The sequence below is a fragment of the Apis cerana genome, linkage group LG3 (assembly GCF_029169275.1).
Source record: "Apis cerana isolate GH-2021 linkage group LG3, AcerK_1.0, whole genome shotgun sequence".
NCBI lineage: Eukaryota > Metazoa > Arthropoda > Insecta > Hymenoptera > Apidae > Apis > Apis cerana.
In genome coordinates this window covers 4,199,243-4,218,330 of record NC_083854.1, presented here as the reverse complement: position 1 = coordinate 4,218,330, position 19,088 = coordinate 4,199,243, and the positions used below count along the sequence as shown (strand labels likewise).

Below are 19,088 nucleotides of genomic sequence, written 5' to 3'. Positions count from 1 at the left end.
TCGCTGGAAGTCACTTGACATTGTCACTGTCATCCCCCTGCCATATCGACCGTGTATTTAAGGAATCGAGTTCATCTTTTTTGCGGTCGGTTTAATCGTTCTAGCCCCCTCAACGACGCGTTGCCAACACACGTGCACGTCGTTTATGATTCTCTTTATACGAACACATTTGCGAACGATTGTACACAATGATTGGGAGTGCCAAGTTTCCGCAAGGGGTGATTGGGGATATTCGTTTGTGTAAACACAGCCTCAGAAGTCGTGACAATGGCATGACTGTAGCCGCTTGACGGCACGTGCCTTGCGTTAAAAGTTTCTTTTTTTCACAAACTAAAATTCGTGTTATTGATGTGTCTAACCACATCAAATTAATAATCATATTTAAAATAATAATTAGCATAATTGTTAATATTGTATTTATATATAAATAGTTTATAAATTGTTATGGCAAAATTAGGTTAGAAAAAAAAATCGCATTTTAACTTGGAAACATCTTTACTAGAAAAACGATCTGTTTCTAGATTTTACTAAACAGGTATATGCATATTATATGGACTAGTTTCAAGTATCATAGACAACTTGATGAATAAATCAAAGAAAACAAACTTATTCGCAGAATTTATGTAACTGTTTTCACAGAAATATGCACATTCAAATAAATCTTAAATATATAAAGATATTTAATCTTTTATTATAAAAAAATTCAATTTATTCAATTATTCAATTCACAAAAAACAAATGAAAAAAATAAGATAATAATATTTTTGTTTTTGTTACGATATGAACAACTTTAGGATCGATAAAAATTTAAAAAATTGTTCGATTTCGATAAAATATGTCATGTAACTTTTACTTAATACCACAAAACTAAATTGAAACTGTGAATACGCAGAAATTTCGCGATAATGGACAAAAGTTTAGCCTCGTAACAGAAAACGCAAAGTCGCGGTTAAAGACGTTCAAGCGTTCTCGGGCTATATAAAATAAAGCGACAGCAAGAGCTGCCAGTGTCGATGAAGGTGGAGGCAAGAAAAGGACCGATGAAGACTGGTCCAAAGGCGGGGAAAGGCGACGGCGGAAGCGTGGGAACCGAGCGTAACAGATGGCCTCGGCTGCTTCCGAACCCGCTCGGCCTCTTTCGTGCACCTTCGTAGCATCGGATTTGCTTTCCGTTCTCGCGCGTTTCGTACGTTCTATGTATCGATGCAATTCAATTCTCGCAAAAATTTAGATAATTAGATTCGATAATTTTCTTGTGAGTTATCATTGTTAGTATATAATATTTAGATTTACTATCATACTAAATCTTTTTTAATTTTAAACAAGATAATCGAAAAAATTGCGAAATGTTCAAGAAATCGATAAAATGAATATTTTAATTTTCGAAGAAGAAAATATTTAACTGACACGTAGGTCGCAAAACATTTTTACTGTTATCATGAGATAAAGAAATAAATAATATTAAAAGAAACAAAATTACGTAATTAACTTACGAAGTGTATATCATTCGATTGACAGCGAAATATAGATTGAGAGGTTAACAATGATGCAAAACAAAAATTATAATAGAAGATATTAGCTGGCAACTTTTTTTGCTTAACCCAATACTGTGCATCGGTAAAGTCTCAGGAAGCATTCAGACATATTTTAACATGTTTGAATGCAGTCATATTATTGTATTAGTAATAAAATCGAATGCACATATATATCTGCATAAAGGTATTAAAAATCCATTATTATAAATATAATAAAGGTAAATAATTTAATTTAGATATCATATATTTCTTATGATTCAATAAAATGCAAACATTAACATGATAGACAATAATAATAAAATTATTTTTAGGTTTAATCTGAATTCCAATGAGTTTAACCAATCTGTCGCGAAATCTCGCGAGTTAGAAACTGATGACAATACAGGAAATTGTCGGAGGAAATATCACAAATACATAATCTTCAGGAAATAATATGTTCCCGTAAAAATCGTTGTATCACATTATTTTTATTATCTTGCTTCACCATGATTCTGTGACCTATGGGATCATTAAAACAGTTTAATGAAGAGTGATATTATCACAGTTTAATGAAGAATGATATATATATAAACGCATTACAAGAAACTCTCTGTTGTCTTTCATGTTTGCATTTTAATAACTGTCAGAAATAATTATGAGCTCTTGTTTTAAAAAATCTTTAAGAAGGCGTTCTTTGAAAGAAAGAACGAATTATAGTGAGGACTATCATCATTCTATTTTTTCAATTATTTAATTGCAAGTTATTTTACAATCCAATCATATTGATTTCTTTATTACTTTTTACAGGACAATTGGTTTTGGATAATTCCTAAAAATATGACTAAATTAGTTGCCTGTGAACTAATATCTCTAATTAGTTTTTATTAAATTACATATGAAGAGTGATTCTTGACTCTCATTTAGCAATATGAGGTAACGCAAATGCTTACAAGTCGCTGTAATTACTCCGTGTTAATTTAAAAGCAATCCCCGTCTCCCTTCTCATAGAGGCCACCGCCTTCTTTGCGACCGGAAGTTGCTATGGTGCCTGTTTCTTCCAGTATTGTTCCCTCTACGCATTCCATTGTAATGAACAATTTCTATCTTTTTCTCTGATACTGCATGATTTAAGAAAATAGATATATAAGACAATCATGATAGAAATTAACAGAGTTCTTGAAGTGCGACCATTAGTTTTTTTCCTTATCTATTCTTTTGGTACTTTTGAAGCGATCCGTCAGTATTGTTACTGAAATTCCGTAATGTTTTTATCATTTTAATTGGGAAAAATGAATGCACCTTTTTAAATATAATAATCTTTCATCGTTAGAGAAGACAGTTGATGGTGAAAAATTTATTATTAAAAATAGTATTTATACATAAAATCATCTGTTTGATTAATTAGAATATTATTTATATTAATTAAAAATTTTGAATAAATATATATTTGCATTTTGAAATTTTAATGAATAAAAATTAATATAATTTTATTTACATTTGAATTACTTGAACTGACAAATTTTTTTTATAAAGTATTCAATATGAAATTCAAAATTTAAGAGTATTTAAACAATTTATATCTCTTAAACACGTAATATTTATTCACAGTTCAAGAATTTTTTTTTAATTTCTTTAAATACTGATAATAAGTGATTGCCAGTGATTAATATTAATAGTAATTTATGTGTATGCTTATTTACGTAATGATTGGACTGTCTTTGGTATCTTCTGATTGCATTAATATTACGAATACATTTATTTATATTTATTTTTGTTAAGATTATGGGTAAAAATACAATGATCATGAATCCTGATATGACATCACAGAGAACGAGCCGCATTTGTTCGAAATTTAAAAGTTTGTAGATTCCTATGACTAGATAAGATACCAGAAAAATGTACTCGAAAGATAAAAGGCTATCGGTAGCGCTTTTACTTGGAAATCTATCGCTCCAGTCGTCTTCTTAAATATAACATCCGAATGGAATTTGTACACAAAAATATATCTAAATCGGTCATTTATAAATGTTATATTTTGAATGTGACCTGAAAAAATTATTAATTATTAATTTTGAAAAAAATTCCAGAAACAATCATATATTTTACTTAATTCTTAATTACATTGTTTTTAAATGTAATTGTTCGTTTGAATATATATAAGTATATATTTTGATCGTATCTTCGAATAAAATTAATTTTTGATTTTTCAGAATATTCTAAACGAGATACGACTATAAAAACTGTTTGAAATTAAAATGGCCTTGTTGAAATTCTAAAATTATGCTCGTTCATGGGTCGTGAACTTCTCTTGGAACCCTTAAATTTTATGTTACGACTCTTTGATGTTCATTCCATGAGAACAAAGAAAGGAATGTTCTATTTTTCCAATGTCAAGAAAAATCTTCAACGATAGAGAAATGAAAGTTTTCTCTTTCCATCGACTTTTCTCGCTTCAGTGAAAAAACCGGTGAACCTGATCTTAATTAACAATCCATTGTGTGATTAATCCATGCAAAATCTATGTGAAATTCATGGATCACGAAGATTACCTCTAGGAAATCGTTGAATGCCATCCCACGATCTCTAATTTATAGGATTTGAAGTGTACAGGCGAGCCCGGATAGATCCATGAGCTCTCTGTAACCGACCGGAAGTTTTTCTTTCGCACGCGATCATCTTGTCTTCCTCCGGCTAGAATGATCGATCCGCAAATAGCGATTCCACGACGGGAAACTCGAAATCAAGCGAACAACCTGTAATTATTGAATTTAACGTGCATTTCAATCGTAAATAAAATAGTGGCTTGATACAAACCACATATATACAATAGTCGAAAAATCGATTTTTAATTCGTTGATGCGTAATTTCGATCATTCATAATAAAATACTATGTGTATTAATCATCGGACACGATATGTTTGGAATAAACGAAGGCTACGTTGAATACGGGGTGATATAAAAAGAGATTTGAGAGATTGTAATAATGAATCTTCTCGATGATTCATTATGGCTTTCTTACTTTTAAGTGAAAAATTTAATGAAAATTTAAATAATATCAATGGATTGAAAGATTATAAAAAAGAAATGATCGAAATTGTGAATCGTGTGGATTGGGTTTGTTGAGGAATTTTAGTTTGAAACAGATTAACAAGCGTAGCGATTCGAGAGATATGATATGTTAATCTTTAGTCATCGAGTTGTCAAGGTCGCATGGTTTCGAGTTGACGAAAAAAAAAATGAGATTCGAATGCGTAACCATCATGTTCGTGCATCGCTAATATCAGTGGAAGATTTTTCGAATACCGAACACTCTCGTCAGACTGCTTTCCGTTTCATTAAAATAATGTGCGTTCCTTGCCCGATGTATCAGTTCTCGAAGAATCGAATTTTATAAATGTATTTTTGAAAATTATTTGCATTTCAAAAAATATCTACTGACGATTTAATAATTATCATTCGTTTCTTTTCAGAATCTTATTAGTTTTTTTTTATCTATCTTTTTCAAAATGAAGACAACTTCGTGTAAAATTCTCAAGATCTTGAATGTATGAAAAAGAATATTAAAAAAATTGGAGGTATACGCATCGAATTCTTGAATAAATCCAATTCGATTTCCTATTCCCCTGTGTTAAAATGGTTATTTAACGATTTTCCTCAGTTTCTAGAGAATTTTCACACGGCAGACCGAGTTAGAAAATTCCTGCGGGACCGCATAACGCAGAGATGATCATCGTCCTCGAGAATAAGTGGAACGTACGCGAAGATTGTGTCCGTTATTTCGCTGTGACGTCACGACTTGTAACCGCTGTAAGAACGCTATGGAGAGAAACTGCCCGTGATGTCAGCCTCGCGATGCTTCGTGTCGGTATTCTAATTTGCTTGTTCAAGCATTATAATGTTTCGTGGAATCAGATGCATGAATTCGTATGGATTCGTCGCTATTCAATCAGAGGAACCTCTTTCAAACATTTAATCGTTTGACTTGACAACTAGTTGACATTAATAAATTAATGATAATGACAATAGTTATTTTATTTTATATCGTGTTATTTTATATGCTATATTTTTAGAAAAATCTTTTTTAAAGATATAATTTCTTGATAAAAGTATTTATTGATAAATTGAGATTATTGGATTTATTTATTAATTTATATTTTATCATTTACAGTTAGAGGAATTAGAAATCCAATTATTTGATAGATTAACGGATTATTAAGATTATTAAATATCGTATCTTGAGATTTAAAACGGTTGGAAATTTTCGATTGAATAATCGGTATTTATATTCCTGTTTTTCGAGGAATTTAGAATTGGAAATATTCGTTGTATGCCAGGAATATTTGAATCTTTTAAGAATGAGATCGGAAATTGATCTTTTAATTGTTTTAAAACTAAGAATTTGCTATATTTATATACATTTGAATTTAATACTATACTTTGTTTATTTAACAGAGCTTCAATCGTTTTAACTTATAAGTTGTTGAATGAAGCGACGTTTGTTTCAACAAGTAAATATTTAAATTTGAATTCAATTTATATTGAATTTAAATATATCGAATTCATACGATTGAAACATTCTAATCTTTGATATATCGATCTTCAATATTTGCGAAGACGCATCATTTTATTATCAAACTTTCGAACTTATGTAACATTATACTTTCGGTAATACAATTTTCTGTTGCCGCTTAGTTTCCCAAGAGAAAGCAACCGTCTCGTTTTGACGGTATTACGGAACTTGCGCAACGCGAGATCGTTGCCCGCCGTTGGCTTAATTGGCCGCTCTTTGTTTTAATTAATTCGTCGCCTGGCTTCCTTTCGATTGTTCCAAACTCTACCTAATGGTACACGCTTCACCAATTCTACGAAGTCACGTCATTATCTTTCTAATTAAACATAATCCATCATCGCCAGAAGGATACACTTATCAGTTACCATTTGTATTCATCATAAAGAATAATTTTTCCGACGTAAAATATTTATTTCAAAAGAAATTGCATTTTAAATATGTAATATTTTTTTATACTTATTTTCTTCTTTCTTCTTTATCTCAAAAAGAAATAAATTTTGGATTCAACGTTCCAATTTATATAATTACATCAAAATTATAAAATTTCATTATTTTACATGCAATTACATACAATTTTTTTTTAATAAATTTAATTATTGTATATTCCAAAATTTTAATGCACGTCTAATCTATTTTCAGTTCACAAATCATATTAAATCTCAAAAAATTTGAATTTATAAAAGTGCGTAAGTATCCAATCGTATCTCTGAAAAAAAAAACAACTTTTTAATTATAAATAATCGAAACTCGAATTTCAACATACCATATATAGAGAAAGATTTTCCATTTCAGGACGAAAAGTCGTAGACAAATGAACAAAGGCTATAAAGTAGAAGACCGGAGTGAAATGAAGTCTCGATCATGACCAGTGCAAGTGTATTTTTCCCGGTATTATGGTCGGTTCTTATTTCTTTGTGTTCTTCCTTTTTTTTTTCGCAATCTCGAAACTGAAGAGGTAGGTCTGTCTCTTCCATTCCCGGCGGTGTTTATATCGCGCCGGCGGTGGCTGGTTGCGTTAGGTTCCTCGACCTTGCCGGTCGTGCAGGTTTCAACTTGCAGGCACCTACAGACATCTATACTGGGTGTACCTGCGTGAAAACGAAGCTAAATGTATTATATATCGGGGCGCACGATATCTGAAAGATGAAAGCTATATTATCAAATTATAATGATTAAAAAGATTCAATAATTCTTGATCGAATATTGTAATTTATTTAATTTCTGATACTTATGGTATAATCTTGAAATTCTTGCATGAACTTTTCTATGAATCCAAAGCCTCAGTAATGAACAGTTTTTGAGAGACTTTTGATGTCCTTTTATTGCGCCCATTATGTCTCGAGAACAAAAGTTTCTTCCAGAGGAGATGATTATTAAAAGTTCCTTGTAATAGTTTCTTTTTTTCTTTTTTTTGGAAAATTATTGTATGATCATTTCACGCAAGTTGAGGAATCCTGAAAAGTTATCATAGAATCGTTAGTATTAAGATACAGAAATTAATTTTAAAGAAATCAAAAATACTTAAGAAGTATCATCTATCTCTGTTGGCATCCAAATTCTATGTTGATTCATTCAAAAATAGCACTAGTTTTTGATCGTTGCCTAATAATTTATTCCAAAGGAATTGGATATTTGGAACAATGATATATATTAAAAATCGTATCATGTATTAATAATAGAGTCAATTATTATTTCCATGCACGACGTAACGCGTTAAATTTAATTTCAGTTCTCCCGCCTCCTGCATGGTTCTCGGTACGGGTTCACCTCCTGCATCAGGGTTATTATTGAACCTCGCTATTTCCGAAAACCGTCACGACTTCTTCGTCGACTGCCATGGTCGATGGTTCTTCCTGGAACCAGAAACATGGCATAAAAATTCTAAAAAGATTTGTATGCCGCCTCCCATATGCTGTACCCATACCTCCTCCGTAATGGGGAAAGTCTTCCACGGACGGATTTAGATTTATTGGACAGTTGTTACACACCGTCCATCGTTTGTTTTCCCGTGTATTTTCAGCCGTTTTATCGCTTGTCCACTTCGAACATGTTCTGCATGAGCCTCTAAAGTGTTCTTACAACCTATTTTAATCTACTTTAAATTTTAATTTAATTAGGAATTAATTTAAACTTGTTACAATATTGAAAAAAATGTAATATTAATAATTCAATATCATTTTATCGTATCTTATACTTTTAAATATAATTTAAAAAGGAAAAATATTTTTATTCTCTTCTCCTCTCTCTATATATTTTATATACTTATCATTTCTATAAAAATATAATGTAATATTCTTCAATCTGCATATCAATTTTTAATATTATAATATTACTTGTTCAATACTATTCTAGTTTTATTCTTAAACTGAACAGTTATTGCTCTGAAAGAAAATTTCATTAAATCTAAATTAGATTTGTAAAAATTTCAACGTAAAAAAATCTAAGTTAGCAGAAGTTCTTAGCAATATCTTATGCAATATTACGACATCATCGTACGATATTGACAATTAGAAAATAAATAATAATCTTAAAATAGAAAATTACATTTGTCGACGTAAGGAAAATACGTAGCATTTAAATTATTACTTATTAATTGAATCCAAACTAAATTCAAAAGAAAAGACATAAGCTAGTAGTCATTGATGGAATCGTTCACTATGGCACTAATGGGATTCTCATTTAGCATACAAACAATGAAAGCTTGTATTTATCGATACAGTCTATCATTTAATTTAAGCAACATCATAAGAATCATTGACGCGAAACCAGCAGCCACTTAATAATTAAGGATTAAATAACCGATTACATTGTTCCATAGTCATTTCAAATTTTTTATGTATTTTCATGTGTGATGATAATGTTTCCGGAGAAAGTTGTTTATACGAACTAGACCTAGTAAACTTTATCAATCGACGACTGGATATTATCTAATTTACGAGTATCGAGTAATGACAGAGTTTTTATTTCTAAGTTCAATATTGCATTGTTGTTTGTAAGTACTCGATATCAGTTTTATCGCCGTCACATTGTTTACAAAAATTTTCCTATATTCGAAGATCTGCAACTTTACAATTTTAACTAGCGTTATCAAGAACAAATAAATTTTTACAAATAGAGATTATAATGCTAATTCTTTATTTGAAATGTGTTACGTATATCCTAGTCTTCGAGTTGTGATGAAATATTTTGAGTTTTATTCTTCATGGAATTGAATATTGTAAGAGAAAAAGAGAATTATTTGTTGACTATTATTGACACTATTTTGCTTATATTTTAAATTATGTTTTATTTCAAAAACCTAATAAATTTTATTATTGAATGTAAAAGTTGTAAATAGAATATGAGGAAAAAAAATAATTAATCATTGTTACTATTGAAGAGTTTAAGGAACTATTTGATTTATGTAGATGCAATTTATTTCTATTTCCAATAAATTTTAAATGATATGACATGATATGATATGTAGGATAATTATAAAATTTTAAGATAATATCCTGTTCTTTATACTTTAAAATAAATATAGAATATCTGATATTTTAAATAATTAAGTTTATCTTCAACCAGATTTCTCAAAAACTTTTAAACACTTACGACAAAAAAAAGATCCATTATCTTGATCTTTATTTATCATTATTATCTCTCAATTGCAAAACAGCCAGAAAGAGACTTCATACGAAACCGCATATCTGAAGAATTCCTAACAAAATGAAACGTAGGATCAGAAATCGTCGGTTTACAAACGCGTAGAAAATTGATTATCATATTTCACCAGTGGATGGAATATCAAACGACTTGTTTATTGGGCATGAAAGGTGCACACTCGTAGACAGGAGTGCCTGGTAACAACTACCTGTTACCCAATTAATCGCTACCCACGTTCTCCGTTGGATCAACACCAGAACAGTTCGACGATCCATTCGTTCAGATTCAAAAATGATCGAGGATGATTATTCCACACAATTCATCGTTCCTCCGTTGGAGGAACAAGCACGAAATTGTCATGGTCTTGCAAAGTTTCGTTAATTGATCTAGTTTCGCTTCGTCGAGTCGAAACGACTTGATAGACTGTAATTTTTTGAGCGGAAAGATGGCTATTTGCATTGGAAATTGAAGGAAACAATGGATAAGATGGTTGTTCTCTTTGTGTATTGCAGAATTTCCAGGATCTGGAAGCAGAAAAGGCAATAATGGGATCCATTGTGTACTGTATACATCATAAGGACGGGTGCAAGTGGTCGGACGAACTTCGGAAATTAAAGGTAATTTATATTATTTTTTGTCTTTTTTCAAAAAGTTTGGAAGTTTAAAAGAAAGGAAAATTGGTCAGAATCAATTAAAAAATTTTTAAAAAATAATTATTATCGAAATATTTTGTACCAGATACAAATTCAATTTTAACAGTCGTGGTATGATTGTAATAATTAAAATATGAAATTTATGAGTATTAGTATATTTGATGTGAGAATTAAGACTATTGTTCTTTGTAAAAAGTATTAAAAATTTCCCAACTATACAAATATGGTTCAACAAGATTGTTTTAATTATGCATTTCTGATCTTTAAGCGACCTTGCATTGATAGGTCGTTGAACTGTGGTCTCGGCACTGTTACGACTCCCACGCGTTTTAAGGATAACTCGTGTCGGCCTTCCGGTCATTTATAAGAACAATTATCATCTCTTCTTCTATTATCATTATCAAACTCTACATGACCTCTGGATAAATTGCGAGTTAAAAATACTCTATAAGTGGAAAATAGTCGCTATAAATGGCTTTGTACTTCTTGGTATAAACAATAATGAGAAAATTCCATTATTAAAAGAATCCTGTAAGAAGCTATTGTAAAATATTATTTAATTTAAAAATTGACTTTGATCAATTAAATCCTTACCATCCTTTTCATTTTTATCTATATTAATAAATCGATATATTTTATTTTAAAATTAGGCTAACATTTCGAAAAACTAAAATTCTATAATGTTAAAAAAATTAAGATTTAAATAGTGATAAAACTTGTTATATATTCACTGTTTTATCTTTCAATTCGATTATCTTTTTTTAATTTTGGAAATATCATTCCTTCGATATTCCTTCGATTCGGTATACGGTTTGTTCATCCAAGTTTCCTTTTGATTGTCGCAACAAGAGTGCAGATAGATCCGATCGAAATAAATGGAATGCATCGTGGATTGCATTAGTTGCGCTTAATGTAAAAATCGCATTATATCCTGTCTAGGCTCACCTGAATACCTGCAAGCACGACGCAGTTCCATGCAGCAATAAATGTGGTGCGATGATTCCGCGTGTACTGATGGAGGACCATTTGAAATATACTTGTGCCCAGCGGCGAGCACGCTGCGACTTCTGTGCCAAAGAATTCACCGGTCACACGCTCGAGGTAACCGTCGCTGCATTAATTAAAAGAATCGCGATCGAGTGCCAGACAATATTAACTGTATTGCAGTGGGAACGGATGGTTAGAAGCGAAAGCATACGAGTTCAAATAAAATTTTTCAAATTCTTTTTCCTTTTTTTTTTTTCCCTTTCAATAGAATGGATAGACACTACTGCTTTTCCATCGAATATTTTTATAGGTTATAATTGGAAATTTAATTTGATTTAATTTGGAGATGTATTATTTTTTTTTATTTTTTATTATTTTATACGATAACTTGATATCGTGATGAAATTTAATAAGATTGACGGTATAACTGATAGTTCTATTTCTTCTTGTTTGTATACAGAAACACACAGGAACGTGTGGCTACGAACCGCTCTACTGCGAGAATAAATGCGGTATGAAGGTACAACGAAGGCACCTCAGTCAGCATAAGTTGGGCGAATGTGCGAAAAGACTGGTGGCGTGTCGTTATTGTAACAAAGAGTTTGTTTTTGACACTCTTGGTGCTCATCACGCTAAGTGTGGTCGTTTTCCAGTCGCTTGTCCACATCGTTGTGAAACTGCTGTTTTACCAAGAGAAGATCTTGAAGTCCATTTGAAAGATCATTGTACTACACATCTCTTATCTTGTACTTTCAAAGATGCTGGTTGCCGTTTTAAGGTATATGTTTTGTTTAATAATTTAAATTATATAAACATTTTTGTATTTCCGTTTTTTGTTTAGATTAGTGTGTAAAATAACATTTTACCCATTGTTACAGGGAAACAGATTCTCGTTGGACAAACATCTGGAAGAATCAGCAAAGATGCATTTAAGTTTGATGTGCAGTGTGGTAACCAAACAGCAGCACCAAATAACCAGTCTGAAATCTGCTATTAGTAAACTATCGTTAAACTATACAGGCACTCTTATATGGAAAATCACGGATTACAGTGCTAAAATGTCCGAAGCGAAAGCTAAGGAAGGAATGGAACTCGTCAGCCCTCCCTTTTACACTAGTCAATATGGTTACAAGCTACAGGTAGATAATATTTAACATTCCAAATCATTTTCTTTTAGTTAAGTTCCTTGCAGTATCATTAAAAATTAAAAATAATTATTTATAATTGTATTAATTGTAGAAATGTTCAATATTTTAGGCGTCAGTTTTCTTAAACGGAAACGGAACCGGCGAAGGAAGTCATATTTCAATATACATAAAGATTCTTCCCGGAGAGTACGACGCTCTGTTGCGATGGCCATTCTCCCATAGCGTGTCTTTTACCATATTCGATCAAACAGTAGTTGCAGAAAAAGCGTGCAATATTGTAGAAAGTTTTATACCAGATCCAACATGGAAGAACTTTCAGAGGCCCAGTCGTGAACCCGATTCCCTTGGTTTTGGTTTTCCTCGATTTGTTTCTCATGAAATGGTAAAGAAACGACATTTTGTCAAAGATAACACCATGTTCATCCGAGTAAAGGTCGATCCTAGTAAAATAGTAGCCGTTTAAAAGAATGAATCTTTTTTCACCAGAATCGTATTTTTTAATACGTTGTATCATACTATCTCAATCGCTATCGTTCCACTTAGTACTGTTATGTTACACACGCGTGCACATGTGTGTTTTTCAATGTGGTTTATACGCATTTTTTATTTTTACATGTATTGTCAGTCCAGTAAACGATTAATGGTACTTGATATTTATTAATTGTATACTTGATGTGATAGGCAGAAGTACTTTATATATACAAAGCACGTGGTACTTACGTCATTGCACTGAGAGTATACTATGTATAGCGAAACTGTCAGAATATACATGAAACATTTAGGAAACGATAGTAACTAATGAAATGAAATACTTGGAGGATATGAATTGGGAAATTTTGAATTTCAATTATCTTTATTTCTTTATTCATATGTAATATTTCTATCTAATTTCAGAAATTTGAATAAGAGGATATTTGAATAAGAAATGTATCATAAATAAGCGATCTTATAATTATTTAGATGTAATTATTGATTGAGTATTTTATATCAAATTTTAAAATTTAAACTTTCAATTATAACATTGAAATTTTACTTTGTTACAATTCCCAATTATTTTCATCTTTCATTTCATAATAAGTTTCCACGTTCTTTATTGAATATTTCGATTTACAAACTTAACATTGGATTGAAGTTTTGACTGATATTAAAGCAAATTAATTTTTTCCATTTAATTAGCTTAACCGATCAATGTTAAGTTTGCTAAAACGAAAACTTTACTTTAAGAATTCAAATCAAAGATTATTAAAGGACTGTGTATTTATAATTTTAAGGGATGTAAATATTGTGAAGAAAAAAAAAATAATAATCATAGCGCCGAATGAATACGATATAATAAAATAATTAATCGAAGCGACAAATTACCGATGTAAATACGAATTTACACACATTAGTGATAATGAGAAATTGTGATTGAGATGCTAGTGACTGTATGTAATGATCTAAATAGAAATAAGAAATAATAAAACTATTACATTCATATATTACATATAAATGAATTGTTTTATTGTCCACTTCCTTTTTTTTTTTTTTCATATCAATGAGATCAATGAAAATATATTATAAATACATTATAAATATATATGTATATATGTATATAAATATATACATATTTATATATTATATACATATAATATATATATTTATATACATATATACATATATTTATAAAATATAATTTAAGTTCTAAAAAATAATATTACAATAGTGTAATATTAGAATATGTAAAAAAGAAAATATTCAATGTTTATTATACCTTGTTTAAATGTTGTTGAAGTTGTGTTGATTTTGCAATCTAAGAAAATAATTTATTCAATGAATAACAAAATAAATTTTGTAATAAAATTATTTTTTTGCGAAAGATACTTACAGTTTGAATTCTCATTATTTGATCAAGAGCATGTGGAAGTAATGGACGCACACTATTGATTTCCATAGCAGTTAAATGATCTAATTTTGCATGCATTCCATCACTTTTGAGGAATGCATCTATAGATGTACGAAGCTTTGACATTCTTATGTCCCATAAATCCTAAAAATTATCCATATGTTAATATTAAAAAAATATAAATAATTATGATAATTGTCTTACTTTCACTGCTGTCCTTATTTTATCTGCTTCGTGTATATCATCACTTGCAGCACTTAGTAAAAGTTGCGTTTCATCCACATAATGATTACTAGGCATTTTTGTGAATAATCTAAATAATAAATAACGATAAATTTTTTATTTTAAGGGATGTTTTACTGAAAAAAAAAAAAAAAAAAGAAAAAAGAAGAAACGAAATTATTTACTTACTTTGATAATTTTTCTTCTTCCTTCGCTTCATTTAAACTTTCGGCATCCATCCATTCTTGATTAATAATTCGACATTTTTGCTGTTGCTTTAAATTCACAGCCAACCAAATTGGAATTTTGACAGGTAAACCAGCTCGAAAAGGACCTACCGAGCCAGAAATCAAATGAATTGTATCAAAACTAAAATTGGGTACAACAGTGACTAATTCTTTTTCACCAAGAAACTCTACTTCACTTGGATCCATTGTTTGATATTTATTTTTTATGATAAATAATGTTTACTACAATAATTTCAATATATTCTCGCTACATAACTTACGACGCATACGACTGTAAGAATTTTACTTGTTGTACTAACTTTTGGAGGGAAATGATGCTAGGAACGCCATCTGTTAGCTACAATAATTTTAATGACGAGACAAGGACAGAGATAGGATAAAAATGTGAGAATCAGCGCCATCTCTAGAGTGCCGCAAATGAAACACAATCCAAATAAAGAGAGTAAATAATGAAAGAAGGATAGAGATATAGTCCGAAATGACTCGTAGCGCCATCTCTCGAGTGTTTTATGTTTTAAAACAGATATTTTAACACTCAAGAGATGGCGTCAGAAGTCAGTTCTCCCCTAGCTTATCACACCTTCGTAAAAGTGTCTTTGATATTCGAGAGATGGTGATACAAGTCAATCCCTATCCTATATTACCATAACTTTTTAAAATTGTTTTTTGCCACTCGAGAGATGAAGCAAACTGATAGTCTGTGTCCGCATCCAAACCAATTCCTTACGAAGATACCGACAGTTCTGCACTTCCGCGTTTCACCATACGTTCGTTAGATGTCTGTATCTACGATGATTCTTGAAAGGGCGCGAACAATTTGAATTCATTTCCTCTCCCTTTGTTTAGAAAGAGGCTTGAATATACACATACATAAAAATATGAAAATTTTTTTTATCAACCGTAAATTTTATTTCATACACAAATTAATTCCCATTAATCGGAAATCAACCGTCCCTTCGGTGTTATTATTTTGTTTCCTCCGATGTCATGGCACACTTGGAAACATGTTGGCGAAACAATTGCAACATTGCACCTGGTAACGAGATCCGTTAGTCGCCATAATTTGGACATACCGGGCGCCCAATGTAGGCGTTACAAAAATTTCCAGTAATACACCAATAGGAATAACAATGTTTTCCCGGGCCGCCAAATCCATCGTGAAAACCATCGGTCAGCGAAAATATCCCGCTGGTGAAGAGAACATCAAGGTATAACATTTATTTCGAGAAAACGAGAAATTTCTCAAGGATACGAATCCCCCCCCTGATATCATCCTTCCCCTTTTCGAATTACCATTAGTGGCAATTCACGACTTTAAACAATCTCGAAAATAAACCGCGATCTTTTATTAATACAAAATACATCTAGCCTTTCCTTATCATTTTTTTTTTTTTATCACGAATGCAGCTGGCATTGATCGGAGGGGCAGGGGAAATAGGCAGATCTTTGTCGCAAATGCTGAAACAAAGTTCTAAGCTGGATGTCCTTGCACTGTATGACGTGGCCGCGTTGAATAAGAGATTTTCAACTCCGATTGAGATTAATAAATTTTGTGACGCTAAAATCACAAATACCGGGGTAAGATTCCTCTATTCAGTAAGAGGAATATATGTGTATATATATATGTATATATGTGTACGTATATATACATATATATATACATACATACATACATATATATATATATGTATATTTTTTTTTACTTATACAACTTTAACGAAATCTTTTAATTCGAATTTCGGAACAGAATTCGCGGATGTTAACGATGCTGGAGAAATCGAGGACAAACAAAGGTGACTATCGTCTGTCGAACGTGAACGAGGTAATTGAAAAAAATCTCTATTAATTGATACGTTTGATAAGATACACATACACGGACATAGATTGAAAATATATTTCGTATTGTATACGAAGAATCTGACCGAGGATTTCGTTAACATTCACCGATTGCCGACCGCCGAAGAATGCGCCACCAATCAATATGCGAAAACTGCAGAGCAACCGCAGGTAAGAGTGTTTTGTTAATATACATTCCCAATATTTTATCGACGTGTATTTCATTCGGACAAAGAATGGAATATTACTACGTTAACACGTTCTCACTGAAGTAGAATTTTTCTTCCCGGATACTTTTAATAAAAATAATAATCCAATCTCTTGGATAATTCGGTGTTATCTAGTATCAACAATGAGTACGAAAACAAAACGAAAAATTTGAAGAATTAATAATAATAATAAATTCCCGACGATCGTAAATTTCGATTATTGAAATCACGAAAATAGAAATATCCACGCGAATAAATATCGTATTATTACAAACTTACGAATTAATTTCGTCGAAGTGGGACGAAAATTTTCCACGAACATAACCTAAAAAAAGATCACTTTTTTCGAAAGCAGTTTGTCAGTTTGAGAACGCGTTAACGCGAGACCACCACATATAATTAATTACGATCCGAATTCGTAGTGTATCTCCAAATATTCGGATGCGAAAACGAGATCGAGATTTTTTTCTCGCGCGTATCGATCAAAGATACGTATCGATGAGTTGTATATAAACACACGATGGCGCGTCTCGTCGACTTGTTACCGCGTCGATGATCATAGGATGAGGAGGAGGAGGATAGGGATGAGAAGCTGACGAGGCTGCGCAAAGATTATAATTTCGCTGCGACTTCCGGTTTATTATATACCGGACAAACAACAATCACTCTTTACACATCGAATAATGATCGGTGGAAGATTGGAAAATTTAAAAAGAGGGGGGAAAAAAGCAACCTCCCTCTCTCTCTCTCTCTCTCTCTCTCTCTCTCGACGAGAGGAGATAATTTCCTTTTTTTTTTCCTTCTTCTTCTTCTTCTTCTTCTCTTCTTCTTCTTTTTTTTATTTATTCTTTATCCCAAAGATCAAAAGACAAGGTAATGAACAGTAGCGCGGATCAAAGAGTTCCTTCCTCTGTTGGGGAACGGAAGTTGTTAGCTTAGGAGCAGGTGTAATTCGCGAAGAGAAAGCAACGGAAGGGATTGCTTTCGCCTCGAATCGTTATTCGAATCCTACGTGGCATTCGGATCACGTACGTGATACACGTCGCGCGCCTCTTTTTTTGCAACATATACCCTGTCCCCTAGAAAATGCATGACGAGAGACGATGGACGGGCTTTGAACGCGTTAAACCTGCCAAATAAACGTCCCAACTATTTTTTTTTTCCTTTTTTTTTTTTTTTTCTCCTCTTCCATCTGGTTGTACCAGCGACGAGTCTTCCTTTCATTCATTAACCCTTTCGCTGCTAAAACTCGTCTGTACTAAATCGACTGTATGTATTTCTCATTTCTCGGATATCATTGAAAACGATCGATTAATCAACCCTCGTATATAAAGTACAAATTCGTCCAATTATTTTCAATAATTTTCAATAATTTTATCCTTCTAATCGAACGTCATATATATATAAAGAAAATAATAGAATTCGCGAATTACTTACTTCCATTCAATCCTGGTCCAGTTTCATTAGCCATTTGCCTCTTGTCTTAGTTAATTATAGTCTGTCAACCGAGATTCATTGTCAATAAAATGTCGAATCTGAATTGAAATTGAAACCTTAAAATTATCACGGCACGATAGCAGCTAAAGGGCGAATCAAAAGAAAGAGAAAAAAAAAAAAAAGAGAAACTAATTTCTAATCCGAAATTTCCATCACGGCGAAAGGGTTAATCACGATTCACATCTTCTATCTTCCCCTCCTCTATCTCGAGGAAATCGATTTGTTTTGCCGTCTCGAGGCCGCGAAACGGCCGAGCGGAGCCAAAAAAAAGCTAGAGAAAGGAAAAAGAAAGGAAAAGAAAAAAAAAAAAAAGAAAAGTATTCGAAAAGAAAAAAAAAAAAAAAGAAAGTATGAACGACCTTCGTCTCTCCGTCTCTCTGTTCTCAGGGGAACTACGCGTATGCTAGAGAGCTGCAAGGTCCTCGAATTCTCGCCGAGATGGGCCCTGCTACGTTCCCGCACGGTGGCCGGATCTTTTCCGAGATTTATAACCAGATCCCCGATTTCGCGGTCGGCAAGAATCGCTTCAACGAGAGCCACGTCGGTGCACCGACTCGACGATGGTACTCGAACGTCACTTTGTCGAACGGTGTCGCAAACGACTTCGTGTTGGAAACGTCGATACCCGGGTTGATCCCGTATTTCGAGCCTCGACCGGCCTCGAAAGGGAAAGTGGC

At 32.0% G+C, this 19,088-nt stretch overlaps 3 protein-coding genes and 1 long non-coding RNA gene across 14 annotated transcripts in view; 3 read left to right on the top strand and 1 right to left on the bottom strand.

The window, feature by feature from the left end:
* Nucleotides 1-14,006, top strand: part of LOC107992533 (TNF receptor-associated factor 4) — a 29,462-nt gene extending 15,456 nt beyond the window's left edge. For 2 of the 4 annotated variants that reach the window (XM_062072289.1, XM_017048466.3), the window contains exons 2-6: nt 10,239-10,343; nt 11,319-11,480; nt 11,827-12,144; nt 12,245-12,505; nt 12,624-14,006. In XM_062072289.1, the coding sequence (XP_061928273.1) occupies nt 10,272-10,343; nt 11,319-11,480; nt 11,827-12,144; nt 12,245-12,505; nt 12,624-12,977 (1,167 nt within the window). In that variant the 5' untranslated portion in view covers nt 10,239-10,271 and the 3' untranslated portion in view covers nt 12,978-14,006. Of the gene's footprint in view, nt 1-9,948; nt 10,088-10,130; nt 10,152-10,238; nt 10,344-11,318; nt 11,481-11,826; nt 12,145-12,244; nt 12,506-12,623 lie in introns of those variants that run through there. The other 2 variants (XM_062072288.1, XM_062072290.1) reach the window with 2 other exon arrangements.
* On the top strand, nt 720-5,537 carry LOC107992538 (uncharacterized). 7 transcript variants are annotated; one of them, XR_009829046.1, is made up of 5 exons: nt 720-1,409; nt 1,519-1,753; nt 1,847-2,230; nt 2,322-2,447; nt 3,725-5,537. It is a non-coding gene; the product is annotated as an uncharacterized LOC107992538 (long non-coding RNA). The 7 variants fall into 7 exon arrangements; XR_009829047.1 differs by having other exon boundaries at nt 720-1,255; nt 1,327-1,409; nt 1,847-5,537; XR_009829043.1 differs by having other exon boundaries at nt 2,322-5,537.
* LOC114576820 (probable DNA replication complex GINS protein PSF2) lies at nt 6,098-15,193 on the bottom strand. 2 transcript variants are annotated; one of them, XM_062072292.1, is made up of 7 exons: nt 14,811-15,178; nt 14,604-14,712; nt 14,382-14,543; nt 14,268-14,306; nt 8,009-10,250; nt 6,848-7,937; nt 6,098-6,790 (listed from the first exon to the last, which is right to left on the bottom strand). In XM_062072292.1, the coding sequence occupies exons 1-5, from the start codon at nt 15,053-15,055 to the stop codon at nt 10,176-10,178; spliced, it is 630 nt and encodes a 209-aa protein (XP_061928276.1). In that variant the 5' UTR covers nt 15,056-15,178; the 3' UTR covers nt 6,098-6,790; nt 6,848-7,937; nt 8,009-10,175. The 2 variants fall into 2 exon arrangements, with proteins under 2 accessions (XP_061928276.1, XP_061928275.1); XM_062072291.1 differs by lacking the exons at nt 6,098-6,790; nt 6,848-7,937; nt 8,009-10,250 and having other exon boundaries at nt 13,996-14,306; nt 14,811-15,193.
* Nucleotides 15,194-16,270: 1,077 nt separating this feature from the next.
* On the top strand, nt 16,271-16,894 carry LOC108003224 (uncharacterized). Its single transcript, XM_062072168.1, has 3 exons — nt 16,271-16,447; nt 16,617-16,691; nt 16,784-16,894. The coding sequence occupies exons 1-3, from the start codon at nt 16,271-16,273 to the stop codon at nt 16,892-16,894; spliced, it is 363 nt and encodes a 120-aa protein (XP_061928152.1).
* The last annotated feature ends 2,194 nt before the right edge of the window (nt 16,895-19,088 follow it).